Source organism: Erpetoichthys calabaricus, chromosome 12 (genome assembly GCF_900747795.2).
Source record: "Erpetoichthys calabaricus chromosome 12, fErpCal1.3, whole genome shotgun sequence".
Taxonomy (NCBI): domain Eukaryota; kingdom Metazoa; phylum Chordata; class Cladistia; order Polypteriformes; family Polypteridae; genus Erpetoichthys; species Erpetoichthys calabaricus.
The window spans coordinates 133,962,500-133,978,619 of NC_041405.2; the positions used below are offsets into that span (position 1 = coordinate 133,962,500).

A 16,120-nucleotide genomic window follows, 5' to 3' on the forward strand; every position below is an offset into this window, starting at 1 on the left:
CAGATTTATCTATTGTCACTGAGGCAGTCAAAATATTACTAAATTAATACATTTTAATAATAAAATCATGACAGTAACATAACATAATGCTACTGACATCCAGTTAATCTAATGGTGGTTTGTGGAGGACCCGATCCTGACATCACTGGGTGCAGGACAGAAATCACACAAATTTAGATAGAAAATGATGTTACACACCAAACATGCCTGTGCAACTCAAGAAAGCAGCCATGATGAAATTAACAGAGATGAAACAACGACAATGTAAACCAGGAATAAAACTGTGCAAAAATAAAAGGCATGGATCATTAGGACAGTGGATAGCGCTGCCACCCCATAGTCTAGAGCACTGTGTGAAGTCTGCATGTTCTCCCTGTGTGCTTTTCTCCAGGTACTCAAGTGTCTCTCCCTAGAAGACATGCACATTACACAAATTGCAGCTCTAAACTGACCCCATGTGTGACTGAGTGAGTGCGTGAGTGAGTGACTGCACCCAGCACTTCAGGGCTTTACCTGATTTCAAGATGCCAGTCTACTTATAATCCCAAGGATGAATAAAATAACAGTGGAAGGTTGAGCTTTTAGTTACAGTTCCCTGAAGCTGTAGAATGATCTGCCTGTTCATATATGAGATACCCTTCGGTCTCATCTTTTAAATTAGGCTGAAAACTCACAATTTAGTGTGGCATACCCTGACTAGAGCTGCTGATTAGCTGTGCATACTGCACCCCTGTTTGTTAGTCATTTGTACAGAAATTTAATTAACACAATATTTTAAAACCATTACTAACCCTTCTCTATTCCGTTTCTAGAAGTGGCACCGCTCTACTGCCAGGCTGCTATGTTCAAAGTTCAAAGTTTATTGTCATGTGCACAGTAAGGAAACATGTTTCCCTGTACAATGAAACTCTTTCTTTACTGTCCACACCAAATGACAAAACCAACGTATAAAGATAAACATAAATAATAAGTAGCAGATATATAATAAGTAACAGAGGCAGGATAAAGTATAAAAACAGAATAGAAGTAAAAAGTGTAATGTGCAGGTAGGTGTGTGATGGACAAGTCAAGTACAGCTATGTGAGGGAGATAGAATGAGGTGAACCACAGTTATAAACTCCAGTCAGTTGTTTAGGAGTCTAATGGCCTTGGGAAATAAAGAGTTTTTTAGCCTGGAAGTCCTGCATTTCATACTTCTATACCACCTGCATGAGGGTAGAAGTGTGAACAGTTCGTGTTGGGGTTGGGTGGGGTCCCTGAGGATCGAGGCAGTTCTCCTGCAGACTCTGCAATTGTAGATGCTCTGCAAAGAGGGCAGTGGGGTCCTGGTGATCTTCTCAGCAGTCTTCACCACTCTCTGCAGGCGTTTGCAGTCCACACAGTGATACACAATCAAAAGTTATCTTGGATAAAAGATCGTTGGAATCATCAGATGGAAAGATTCTCTTACCAGAATGGATGGCCAGTACAGACTCCACTATAGAAAACACAGTTGGCCAGGGTCTCCAGAACTCTGACTGTACCCGACTTTCTCTTGTACAATTTTAATCTCCTTCGTTGTCAGCTAGCCATAGATCATTAATTAATTAATGGACAGATACTGTTGTTTTCCACTTATGTTTAATCAGTTTCTACCTTGTTCTCTGTGTGATTTAACAAATCTGTATTTTTATGTGTACCAGTTCTGTATTTAATAATTAGTCTAATCTGTACTTGTATTTTAACTGGGAATTGTTGACAGCGTTTTGCTGTTGCACCCAGTGATACACCCAGTGTTGCACCCAGTATACAAAAAAAAGTTGCATTGTATTGTACTTGATGACAGGTCAGGCTATTGTCCCTGGATTAGGAAGGTTTAACATTGTTATACTACAGAAATAAATGTAGGCAGCATAAAAATAATAACTAACTAATCACTTGGATGACACCTTTATGCAAGGCAGCTTACAACATTTATGATACAATTGGTTACATTTCTTTTGGTTTTCCAACTGGAGTACAGGCAGGTGAAGTGTCTTGCTCAGGGTCACACAGTGTCAGTAGTGGGATTTGAACCCACAGCCTCAGGGTTTGAAGTCCAGCATCTTAACCACTGCCCAACAAGGATTACATAGATCTGGAGTCTGACAACACCACCAGTGCTCTCTCCGGTGGAGTGTTGTGATCAGAGCTATGAAGTGCCAACATACTCATAATTATTCATTTTAAAAGCTACAATCAATCCAGTTGTGACTCCCATGTGGCAGTATGTCCATGATAAAGAAGTGAGAACTCAAGGGCTACGATTACTGTGACACAGGCCAACTTCAATAATTCCCCTCAAATGTTCGCACATAGGGTTGGAATTGCTTTAAGGGCGATATGGTGGTGCAGCAGTTAGCACACTCTTGGTGTCCAGTGGCTGTCCATGTGTTGTTTGCACGTTCTCCTATTTGCCTCCAGGTACTCCAGTCTTCCTTTCACATCCCCAATTGGGTTAACAGGCAATTCTAAACTGGTAGAGTGTGTAACTGGGCCCGCCGGTAAAATGGTGCCCTTCCCAGACTTGGTTCCTGCTTTGCATCTGATTCTGAATTTAGTAATTTGTAAATTTTATTCTTGCATTTTACCTAAGAGCTTCACTGCAAACATACAAAAATAAACCGAATTGAATTGAATGCTGCTAGGAAACGGCTCTGGCATCCCATAACCCTGAACATGTTTGAGAGTGTTGTGTCGCTATGATTGATTTATACACACACGATAAAAACACCTTTTGTTTTCTCATTAACTCAAATGAAATTAAAAAATGAGGGGCAGCACAGCAGTCAGTGCTATAGCATCACAGGTTCAGATTCAGTCCTGCTCACTGTTTATCTGGACCCAGTATGTTCCCCTCGGGTCTATAGGAGTATTTTCTGTTGACTCTAAACTGGGTGGTAACAGCTCAGCATCTGAAGACAGGGTTCAAATCCAGGACTGGCCACTTTTGCATGGCACTTGCATGTTCTCCCTGTCTGCACGGCCATTTTGACTGTCAACTTTTAACTAGCCTGTCAAATAAAAAAGGACTGGTATCAGGGCGCAGTGATAAGCACAGTACCCTCACAGCTCCATGAAGCCGGGGTCAAATCCAGGACTGGTCATCATGTGTGTGGCATTCCCATCGCCATCTCCATTTTTCTAGTGATTCTAAATTAGCCCATAAAAAAGGAATACGGCAGCAGTTATGGCTACAACATTGCACTACCAGCAGTGAGTGTGAGTGTTCTCCCAGTGACACCAAATTGGACGAGTGCAGTGTGGGTCCTTGAGTGCAGATTGGCACCTGCAGCAACCCGTTTAAGCGCTGCCTGCTGTGACTAAGCCAGTTCAAACAATGGATGGGTGAGAAAAAAACAGAGATGCCCCATAACAACTGACCACAAAGATTCAGAGGTTCTCCCTATAACAGACAGAGCAAGTATCACAGCTATTCAATAAAACAATTTTTTTGAACATTTCATGTGATCTTTATATACAAGGGGGCTCCGCCCCCTGCTCACTTCGCTCGCCAACCCCCGGCGTTGGGTATCCTGAAATACATTAGTCGACCCAAGCAGCACATTATTCCTAACTTCACTCTGCAGTAGTGCCACTCACAATATGGCGGTGACGCCTGTGCCTTCACTCCGCAGTAGTGCCACTCACAATATGGCGCTGACGCCTGCGCCTTCCGTACTTTATAGACCCGTGGGGCCTCTTCTGTTTGAATCTGGGCTGCAGCGCAGAGTCCTCTTTTTTGTGTGACTGTCAGTAGTCGTTAGCCATGGGCGCATTGTTGCTTCATTTCTCATTCACGTCAGTTGTGCTCTTTCGTTTCTTGGCTGTGACTCCTTCGTGTGTGGTGGATACAACTTCGCGTGCGGTTTATGAGATGCGCGCTGTACGCGTCTGCGCAGTACGTCTCATGATCCCATCGCCATGTACCTGCGTCCATGCCATCTGGTTTACCATTCTCGGTTAGTAATATGGATATTTGGACATGGAATTAAAAAATGAAAACCATTTTTCTCCATCACATAACATTTTTAGATGTCAATTATAGTTGCAACACTATAATTAATTAGTCAGTCAGTCAGTCATTTTTCAACCCACTATATCCTAACACAGGGTCATGGGAGTCTGCTGGAGCCAATCCCAGCCAACACAGGGCGCAAGGCAGGAACAAACCCCGGGCAGGTTGCCAGCCCACCACAGGGCACACACACACACACACACCAAGCACGCATACGGGACAATTTAGGATCGGCAATGCACCTAACCTGCATGTCTTTGGACTGTGGGAGGAAACCGGCAGCACCCAGAGGAAAACTACACAGACACGGGGAGAACATGCAAACTCCATGTAGGGAGGACCCGAAAAATGAACCACTGCACCACCGTGCCGCCCTATAATTAAATACCTAACAATACTTTATTTTTAATGATAATTTTTTTATTTTATATTTTCTAATATTAAAATCTAAGTTTATTCAATAATTAGGTCAGAATTTTGCTGGAATTGAACCTGGTGATGAGTCACAGCAGCAGGAAACGGCCCATTAGAAGTCCATATGAGTGGAACAGCAGAGCCAATAATTGACATTGGGGTCAGAAGGAATGGCCAGCTTGGCATCAAAAACACCCTCAGATCCAGATCAAGTGCTGCTACCACTGCTTCATGTTATGTTTGGTTTACGTTAGAACATTAGAACAATCTAGATGGGAACAGGCCATTCAGCCCAACAAAGCTCACCCAGTCCTATCCACTTAATTCTTCTAAAATAACCTCAAGTTGAGTTTTGTAAGTCCCTAAAGTCTGACTGTCGGCCACATTACTTGGCAGCTTATTCCACGTGTCTGTGGTTCTCTGTATAAACAAAAACTTCCTAATGTTTGTACGAAATTTACCCGTAACAAGTTTCCAACTCTGTCCCTGTGTTCTTGATGAATTCATTTTAAAATAACAGTCTCGATCCACTGTACTAATTCCCTTCATAATTTTAAATACTCCAATCATGTCTCCTCTTAATCATCTGTTGTTTAAACTCTAAAAGCTCAGCTCTAATCCTTCTTCATAACTCATCTGTAGACCTGGAGTCAGCCTCGTTGCTCTTCTCTGGACCTTTTCTAGTGCTGCTATGTCCTTTTTGTAGCCTGGAGACCAAAACCGCACACAGGACTCCAGATGAGAAGTTATAAAGGGCGGTATAAAGCTTAAGCAGAACTTCCTTGGACTTGTACTCCACACATAAGGGCGCTATATAACCTAACCTAACAGTTTAATGAAGCCGTTTATCAAAGCCCTAACAAAAGATGGAGCCTGTTTGATATATTTGTGCCAAGAATGTCCAAGTTTGTCTGGGACTAAAATAAAAGATGTCACTTTTGCCAGATGTGGTATCAGAACACTGATTTCTGATGCAGAATTTGAGGCTTGGGTACCATTCAAAGAAGTCATTTCTAAGTTTTTAGGTAACAATAAGGACCCAAATTATAAACGAATTGCGAAAAATGTATTACAGTAATCCCTCGCTACTTTGCGGTTCACTTTTCGCGGATTCACTACTTCGCGGATTTTATATGTAAGCATATCTAAATATAAAGCACGGATTTTTCGCTGCTTCGCGGGTTTCTGCGGACAATGAGTCTTTTTACTTCTGGTATTTGCTTCCTCAGTTGGTTTGCCCAGTTGATTTCATACAAGAGATGCTATTGGCGGATGGCTGAGAAGCTACCCAATCAGAGCACGCAGTTATGTTCCTGTGTGCTGCTGATTGGCTCAGCGACGGAGTGCTGCATTAACCAGGAAGTCTCATCTCACTCATTCAGTATTAACGTGCTCTTGCTACTGCATTCAGGGGATTATCACCTTCATCGTCATCATTTTTACTGCGCAGCATATTCATCACCATCATCACGTCATATATAGCTACGTGTACTTTGCTATACAGTAAGTGTAAACTTATCTACCGATTTCATATTGCTTAGCAGTTGTCCCTGTTATTAATAGAGTAAAGGGTGGGTTGTAAACAATACAGGGAGGGTTTAAAAACGTCCAAATACACGTTAAATAATTAAATAAATATGGTGTCCCTACTTCACGGAAATTCAGTTATCGCGGTCGGCCTTGGAACCTATCTCCCGCGATAAGTGAGGGATTACTGTAGTTCATTTTAAGGATTTGGGGTGCAGGCTGAAAAATTCTGTAAGGATACCAAAGACATTGAAAGAAGCTACCAGAGATGTTGGGGTGTCAGTATGATGGTCGACTACTGCAGGATAATTCATAGGGACACACTAGAAAAATGTGTACAAATGACGGGCCATCAAATGATGTGACAAAAACTAGAAAAGATATATATCAGTCAATGAATATGTATTGTTCTTTTTTTACATTTATGTTTAATAATATTAGTTGACCTAATATTTCATGTTAAATTGATTTAGAACAATATTGTATACATGAATGGTGTAATTTGTTGTTTTAATTAAATTTGTCAACTTTGTACTTAAATGTGACGTAACAGGAACATTCTAATTATACCTTTTATTGTGTCAATAAATGCAAGTTAAAAAAAAAAAGTCTCATTTAGCATAAGCCACCTTAATTCAGGGTATTCATAAGAAACGTGTTGAACAAGAACAGTAGCGTCAAATATCTGATATATGAAAATGTGTGCTTCAATTTAAATGTTTAAAGTCTAAATATTCTTGATTGCAACAGAGATTTGTCATTGAGGTCCACTGACGGTGTAGCGGAAAATGTTTCTGCTAACAATTCCAGTCTATTAAGCTTTTTAGTTTGTGGCAGATGGCTGGGGTCCCTACCCAGCCGGGACACCTGGAAGGACCAGGAAAGGGACAATACCACCCCTGGACCACGAGAGGGCAGCTGCCCTGGTTTGCAAGGGGGCCATGGAAGCAGAGCTGGGAAGCTCCTCCCTGTTGGGGCCTGTGGCCACCGCCAGGGGGTGCCCGGAAGATTAATGAGTCCGGGAATGCAGCCACAACCGGAAGTGCTGCCGGAGTTAAGTCCAGGAACACCCGGAAGCATACGGCACTTCCGCCACAAGAAGTTGGGAAGAAGGAGAGCAGAGGTGAGAGAAGAGACTGTTGGTGAATAAGGCATTGTGGTGCTGTTTATAAATAAAATGTGTGTGTTTTAGGACATTTGGTGTCTGTCTGTGCCCAGGGGCTGTCTTTCCACAAGTTATAGCGCCTTTTGTCAAACTGTTGTAAGCAAGATGAGTTCATTTCAGAGTGCAGGGCTTCAAGGTCGCTCCAGACTTGGAATGAAGTATCAGGTGTGCCTCTACTGTATGTAGCCTAACACAGGATGATCTAATGTCCTACATATGGACCACTTTGGAATTTATTAACATGTTATCAGCCATATGCTAAATATTCTCTTATATATTCATACTCTATAAAGCCTTTACAAAGCCTCTGGCCTTATAACTGGACTCACCTTACTTACATTATGATGCTATAAATAAGGATGCTACCTTTCTACTAATTATATATCTGTTTTATAAAATCATAAAGATGTTTATTACTTATCCATTAATATTCTTACCATATCTTTTTTTTCTTTTCTTCTAACATTCTCTTTGACATTTCGAAAAGCACTTTGAGTGACAGTCTTTGTGTGAAAATGTGCTACAGAAATAAATGTTGTGAGCATATCCTGATTTGTATTACAAGAGTAACCATGTCCTGCTGTGCTCCAAAGATATCTTTATTCTGACAAATTTCTCATATATTGCTGATGTCTGAATAACCTTTTAATGTAAGTTGAACCCTGGCCAAGAGTTCTCCCTATCAAAAGCTAGATCCCCAACAAAGGAACAAAAATAAAAAAAAAACATCATATTCATAATCACTGACCTTGAAATTGTCTAAAATGATACTCCACATGCTTATGCTTGAAATTTGGGGTGTGGGTCGTAGAGGGCTAGGACCAACAGTAAAGAATCAAAAGTATTATTATATTCATCAACAGCAACCTCAAAATGGTACAAAACAACACTCCACATGTCTACAGTACCGATCCTCATTTTTTTCAAAGCTTTGTGAAAAGGCGTAACTTTGACCGCTTGTATCCCATTAGGGGGTGAACCCGTGGGGTAGGTTGATGTGGCACACTTAACTTCAAGTTATTATTTTCTATCTTAAACATGACATTTCCTGCACAAAAGATGGTCCAAAAACTGCCTACAAATGAGGGGTTTTCGGGTCTAGAGGGCCCTATAGGGGGGAACCCTAAAAAAGCTTGACATCCTGCACAAGTCAAACAGTATCATATGTGGGGGATTCCTCGTACCTGTCAGTCAAGAGGCGCTGGACAAAAAAAAAAAAAACGTGATTTTAAAGCAGAAGTAATTCTTATGAACATAATCACTATTCACAATTTAAATATTATTTTATTAGATTATCCCGCTCAGTCAGGTCTACTCACTGACAACAGGTTGCATTCATGGGGTCTCTCTTATACAGAAAACTAAAGTACAGCTGGTTAGCTTCCTATAAAATCGATATGAAAGCATTTATAACCTGCTCATGTCAAGACAAGTCATGGGCAACATACCAGCATACCGAGAACAAAAAAGTAACAAATAAAAAACTGGGAATTAGTACGCTGCTCTTCCAAAGGATTTCTCAGACGAGGGCTGAAAGCCTCTCCTTCCAGCTTTACCGGACCATCTGGGGCTTCCTTCAGATTAGCTCCTTTGAACTTTAGCAGCTTACAATCTAAATGTCTTGGATTATAACGTGGACGCCTGTATGGGGGTGGGGGGTGTGTGCGCCTAATTATGGAAAACTGTTGGCAGGGCGCGCCTGACGTCACGGGCTGCAAGGTTCACTCAGGTGATTCAAACTGCTGACGCGGACGGGAACGGCGGGACCGCGCGGCGGGTCCTTTTTGAATAAAAAACGGAGCAAAGGCATTTATGCCTTCTGACTTTGTGGACCCTTTTTATCTAAAGCAATTAATAAAGTGCAAAGTTCGACCGTTATATTTTTGCAATTGCTGCCGACTGGCTAAGGTTTGCATGGCGAGCCAGCTCTCGGCCACTGACACGCTATAGGTCATTTTTTTTGCATCCCACCAGAACGGAACCTCCATTTACGAGAGCTCCTCTCATCATAAATCAGAATTTTATTAATTTATTTATTTTGCGTTATAAATCGGAGTTTTATGAATTTATTCCTGAACCACATTGTCCAATTCTGACTGTAGGAGTAACGAGCAAAACCTGGAAGGGACGCCATTCCGATCCGGGCCATTTTGACAGGACAGGGTGTTTTAAATATAAAATGATCAGCGCATGAAGATTCTCCAAACTGTTCGCCCAGGTCAACTGTTTAAACAGGAAGACGCGTCGTTTCCATCCTTAAAAGCAAAGTGAAAATTTGCAGAAGAACTTGTGCAAATTCAAGCCCCCCGAAAACACACAACGACAGCTTGGGGTTTTCGGCACCTGCGGCTGTTACGTGGCCTTTCAGTGCACCACCATCACACTTCCTGCTTAATGTTTTCGAGATGTTCACTGACACCATTAGCCAACGGTATCAGGAAGGAAGCAGACATAACACGATAACGGTGAGTGCGTGCTGACGGCTGCTTCGGCTTATATAGCGCCTTTCTGAGTAAGGCCACAAAAACAGAGTGAAATCACGAAGCCAACAGCAATTTAAATTGTGCAAAGGCTAATGGATGAGGTCATTTTTTCTGACGAGGGGACGAACCGATTAACTTCTTCAGTTTATATTGAGCGCGATGGCAAGAAGTACAACGCAGGAACACATAAATAAAAGAGACAGTGCGGTAGAAATGGAGGCACAGAAATGAGCAACGGAAGAACCAAAAGGTGACCCAAGTGGTGGGATGTGTTATATAGCGCCTTCCACATTGTGCGTTCAAATAAACAAATCAGAAAAATAAATACGGCTACTCATTTGAACCGCATGTGACGCTTCTCATAAAGTGCACTGGCACAAATCAAAATCATTCAAAGAATGCAAAACAGGACAAACGAATCACCCTGTCGTTATTGTGTGCTCTGCTATCGATCGGCGACCATCTATAATAACAAAAAGTGAAACGAAAGAAGGCAAATGGTCGGACTTACAGGATGGTCGTCAAGAAAGTGCGGTGTAAACAGCGAGCGACAATCGATTAAGTTTTATGGTATGTAGTGGCTTTCATAGAATGCAGCATCGTTAATTATAGGAAAACTATTATCACAAAAAATTAATAAAACAATAGATGATCGTACTGTATTTAGCGCCTTTCAAAGAGGACAAAATCGCAAATAAAATAAAAAATCACATTAACAAAAAAGGAATAAAACAATCAACTAATGTTGTATATTATGTATTTCATTGAATACAGTACACCATTGCAAATCAAATAAAAATCATATTCACAAAAAATGAATAAAACAATCAGCCAATCTTACTGTAAATTGGACCTTTCATAAAGTGCACAATCATAAATAAAGATCGCATTAAGCAAAAAACTACTCTGGCTGTATATAGCACCTTTAAAAGCGTGCACAATTACAAAATAAATAAAAATCATATTAACAAAAAGGGCCGAAAACAATCAACTAATCTAACCATATATAGCAAATTTCACAGAGTGCACAATTGCAAATCAAATTTTAAAAATTACATTAGCAAAAAAAAATGAATAAAACAGTCAAACAATCTTACTGTACATTGCACCTTTCATAAAGTGCATTAAAAATTACATTATCAAAAAAATTAATAAAACAGTCAAATACTCTGGCTGTATATGGCACCTTTAATAGAGTGCACAATTACAAAGCAAATAAAAATCACTTTAACAAAAAAGGACCAAAACAATCAACTATCCATCCATCCATCCATTTTCCAACCCGCTGAATCTGAACACAGGGTCACGGGGGTCTGCTGGAGCCAATCCCAGCCAACACAGGGCACAAGGCAGGGAACCAATCCCGGGCAGGGTGCCAACCCACCGCAGGACACACACCCACACACCAAGCACACACTAGGGCCAATTTAGAATCACCAATCCACCTAACCTAATCTATGGACTGTGGGAGGAAACCGGAGCGCCCGGAGGAAACCCACGCAGACACGGGGAGAACATGCAAACTCCACGCAGGGTGGACCCGGGAAGCGAACCCGGGTCTCCTAACTGCAAGGCAGCAGCGCTACCACTGCGCCACCGTGCCGCCAACAATCAACTAATCTAACCATATATAGCAACTTTAACAGAGCGCACAATAGCAAATCACAATTTTAAAAATTTCAGTAGCAAAAAAAATGCATAAAACAATCAACCAATTTTACTCTCCATTGCACCTTTCATAAAGTGCACAATCATAGATCAGGTCAGGTCAGAGAGCATGCACTGGTACGCACCCACCACACGACCAAACAGCTCAGGATCCCAGTTGACAGCCCCCCAGGCAGACACACAGTCCAGTCCCACCCTCCAGAAATGACCATCTATCTGCCGCAGCCAGGTGTTATGTGGACGTCCCCTTGGCCTGGTCCAGCCACTCGGGTCCTCAACAATGATGCACATTGTGATTTATGATCACAATCATAAATCAAATAAAAATCGTATCAGTAATAAATGAATAAAACAATCAGCTAGTCTGCCTGTATATAGAGTACAGAATTCCAATTCCAAAACAAATAAAAACCACCTTGATTAAAAAGGATTAAAACATTTAACTAATCTTATTATAAATAGCACCTGTCACAGAATGCACTACCACAGTCAAATAAAAATTGTACTCACAAAAAATGAACAAAAAAAATCAGCTAATCTTACTGTATACAGCACCATTCACAGAGTGCACTATCACCAATCTAATAAATGCTATATTACCAAAAAAAAGAATAAAACAATCAGCTAATTTTACTCTATATGGTACACATATCAAGGCAAAAATGTACAGATCACATGATGTGCAAATCAAAAATAAAATATAAATCATATTAAAAAAGACAAATAAAACAATTAGCTTAAATGTATATAGTGCCTTTCACAGAATGCTATTTCACAAAACAAGAAGGGGCCATGTTAACAAAAACTAAAGGAGTGAATAATAAACTCACTCACAGTATATAATGCTCTTCTCAATGTTCACCCAAATCAATTTTTTAACACTTCACAGAAAAATAAACAGAACAACTCATTTCAATTCCGCACATTCCAGCTTCCATGCAACCCTGCCCTGGATAAATGGGTTAAGAAAATGGATGGATAGATGAATGGATGGATGGATTTATTTTATTTTATTTATTTATAAAAACACTTTAAAAACAACATCAAGTCTGGCCAAAGTGCTGTACAAGAAAACCCAACATATCAGACACACAATAACCAAAGGGTAAAAGAAACAGATGGATGGATGGATTCTTCCATAACGTGCTCTGCCACAAATCAATGTCAAGTTTCTTGTCATGTGTACCGAGGTCAGACAAATTCTTAACTTGTATGTGTGACCAACTCACCACAAATGCCACAGTCCGGTGCCATGACCAGTCACACCGTACTAGTCAAACGTGGGCCTTACAGATTCTTACTTTCTCAAATATGATTTAATTACAAAACTGTTCAAAGCAGGCAAAAAAAAAAAAAAACACAAAAAATTAATCTTTACTAGTTATAGTGCCTGCTGCAGTATGTACTAGCTCAACTTAAAGGACAACCATTTCAACAAAACAGAATACAATATGAAGTGTACAGTGGATGTGATTTATGGTGTGCTTAGTGATGAATCACATTAGATTAGATTATACCTTTTTTGTCCCCAAGGGGAAATTAAACTATTAAAGAAGCTCCCAAATATTAGATAGATAGATAGATAGATAGATAGATAGATAGATAGATAGATAGATAGATAGATAGATAGATAGATAGATAGATAGATAGATAGATAGAACATCATAAACACTCACAACACGTATACAGGAACATCACAATGCTGTCAGAGGACAGGCCCATGGTCTCTGATTTATGCTCATACAAGTTCAACCAGATACACATTTAAATGGGGCTCAGTGCAAGTAAAACTCAAAGCTAATACTAAAAGTGCCCGAGACTGGGCTAAACCATGGCTATCTAATGAAAACGCCATTAACAGACATTTGGACATGAACTCAGCACATGCAGGCTTAAAAAGAAGAACATGCGCATAATAAATAAGACTTTGTGATCAACACCCTCTGAACCTCACCTCATTAATTAACCCTATCATCCCCTCCTTATTTGCTAAATACTGTATTGCCTTGGATTCCTGTAAGTCTAATAGTTTTCCTCTAATGATGACTGTAATTCATTTTCTCCCTTTCTGGATTTCCAGCTACAAACATGCAAACCGTATCACTGACCTTCACTTCCACAGTATGGACATACTGTATATATCACATCTGCTCGGATTGTTCCACGGGTTTATATTTAAAGTTGTTAATATTTGGATAGACAAGTTCAAGCTTGTAGTGTCAATAAATGGAACATGTCTATGTTGATATATATGTGGATTATGTCTAACTTGATTCCTTATTTGATCTCTCCATCATTCAATTAAAAAAAAAAAAGAATGAAGCAGTCGCTCCTCTAGTTATCTTATATGGTGCCCTTCAAAAAGAGCAGCGTCACAGATCAAGAAGCAACTGCATTTACAAAAGATGGAGGAGTAATCAACTAATCCTCATTGTATATACAGTATTGTCTTTCAGTGTGTGCACTGAAATAAATGAAAAACCACAGAAAAGAAATGATAAACAATGAATTTAACAGAGATAAGATTGCTTTCATAAAGTGCATTAACACAACTCAAAGAAGAGTCATTCAAAGAAAGGAATACACTAATGGACTCATCTTTATGCTGAATTTACAGTGTGCTCTTTTATACACAAGTGATGAACCTCATCAAACAAAATGAACTGAACGGTCACCTTATGCTTTACCTTATAGTCTTTCATAGCAAACATAAACAAGTCAAAAAAGATCACTAAACAAGTGAAGCAATTAAATAATTTGTCTTTACTGTGTATAATGCTTTTGGTTGATTCACAGAAAATGTATTAAGCAATCATTTATTTTTATAGTGGGTTTCATAAAATACTCTGGTCCAAACAGAAAGACAAGTGAATCTTTATTTTACATGGTGGCTTTCATAATGTGCGCTGCTACAAATCAACAAAGAAGTCTGTTAAGAAAAACAAATAAAAGGATTAAATGATCAGTCCCCTAACCTAACTGCCCTTTCTAGTTTGGGGCCCCTGAGAGACAACCCTGGTGGGGGTACCAGTGCATTGTTTGGCCGACCAGTTTAAATCAAACCTGCACCTGTCTGTGATGTTAAAGAATAATTCACAGGAACACTAGGAGAACATGCTGATACCACGATTTGAACACAAGAGTCTGGCACTTTTTAGGCAGAAGTAGTAGCCGTTGTGCCATAGATAAAATAATCAGATAATCACTATTTTCCACAGTACGTTCCACAAAGTGTCCTCAAAAATGAAACAAGGCACACATCAACAGAAAACATGAAATAAAACCGTTAGTTTGACTGCATATGGTGCCTTTCGTGGTGTGCATCAAGCAGTAAAGATCCATATAAGCTAAAAATGACCATATCTTTATTTTATTGCGCGTTTACATGGCACCATGTCAAAATTACGGGGTTTAAATGACTTTATATAGTGACTTTCCCAATGCGTACAGTCAAGTCACCAATAAATAAACAATTTATACATGTGTAATTTAGCCAATGCCTATCAGGTGTTAGAGTTCCACGGGTGGCCCTGCCATTGCGGGAGTCTGGCAGGTAGTAAATCCTTAACTAAGCTGAGATAAAGAAAAGATAAAACATGCGTTGCCAGCACTTCCCTCGTTCTGAGACGGTGACAAGGCACCGGAAGCGCAGCCCTACTCGTATCAAAGCGAAGTCATCAGTACGTTCAGCCGAGGCCCCCACGCCACAAGTGGCTCAGTCCAGAAAGCCGTACGCCGCGGACGAGGAGCTTTAAAAGCGACAGTAGCAGCCGCGCGCCTACCTGCTTGAGCCACACGTTTGGTCGGATCTGCAGGACGTCCAGCTGACTTCTACCTTTCGACGCGTTTTTCTTGGTCCTCTGGTCGGTGGAGTACGGGCTGTAGCTGGTTTTGCCCGACACTCCCCTTTTCAGCATGGTCTCACGAGGTCAGGCCGAGGTGTGCTAAACACGTTCACGGCCGTTTCATCGCCGATTTTATAAAACTCGCAGACCTGCTAGTGGCAGAGCATCAAGCCGTTCAAGGGCAGGACCAAAGAAGCGAAGCGAGGCGAGGCGAGGCAGGGCGGGGTGGTGGCGACGGTGGTGGTGGTGATGATGGTGCTGGTGGTTGCTACATCCGTAGCGGACACAGTTCCTGTGCGCTAAAGTTTGCTGTTGACAGCCATCGATCAGTTTGACTAGTGTGCCGAAATGAACATCCCGCCTGCACAAACTGTATTGACTGCGAAGAAACTTCTAAAGCACAGCCCCGCAACAACAAGCACGCTGGTACACCTTGGGGCAGGTGGCTTTGTATCAGTCGCTCGCGCCCTTCTATCCTCACAAACCAGTGCCCACATCCCACCGTGCTTTACACTCCTTGGTAGCGCGCACACTCACACTGACACACACACAGAACATGCTGCTCAACTCACCGTGCAGCTCTGTGGTCCTGGGCTTCCTGCTCGGATTTTCTTGGAAATTGATTGGGTTTTAATCAATTCGCGTTTCTTCTTAGAAAACATGATTGTCTTTCTATGCAAGTCCCCCCATCCACCTCCGCCACCACCACCTTCCCCTCCTCCTCCTCGTCGTCGCTGTCCTCTTCCTCCTCGTATTCCTCCACCGTTTTCTTACAATGCGTGGTAATTCCTGAAGTAGCTGCTCCGTCCGTCTTCTAGTTGGAGTGTATGTCCACTCAGTCCACTCCCTGGCTGTCCCATACACCGTTATGCTGCTTCGTGTCGCTTTCTTACTGACTTACATTACTAAGCGAACTGCAACACTGACAGGCTGTCTACGGAGTCTTGCGGCACTAAGGCGAGCTGTGTGTGTGCAATCTTTC

At 41.2% G+C, this 16,120-nt stretch overlaps 1 protein-coding gene across 6 annotated transcripts in view; it reads right to left on the reverse strand.

Moving 5' to 3' along the window:
- The window catches only part of arhgap45b (Rho GTPase activating protein 45b), a 115,787-nt gene extending 99,667 nt beyond the window's left edge, over positions 1 to 16,120 (reverse strand). For 3 of the 6 annotated variants that reach the window (XM_028816276.2, XM_028816275.2, XM_028816274.2), the window contains exon 1: positions 15,076 to 15,317. In XM_028816276.2, coding sequence (XP_028672109.2) covers positions 15,076 to 15,210 — 135 coding nt within the window. In that variant the 5' untranslated portion in view covers positions 15,211 to 15,317. Of the gene's footprint in view, positions 1 to 15,075; positions 15,319 to 15,710 lie in introns of those variants that run through there. The other 3 variants (XM_028816279.2, XM_028816278.2, XM_028816277.2) reach the window with 3 other exon arrangements.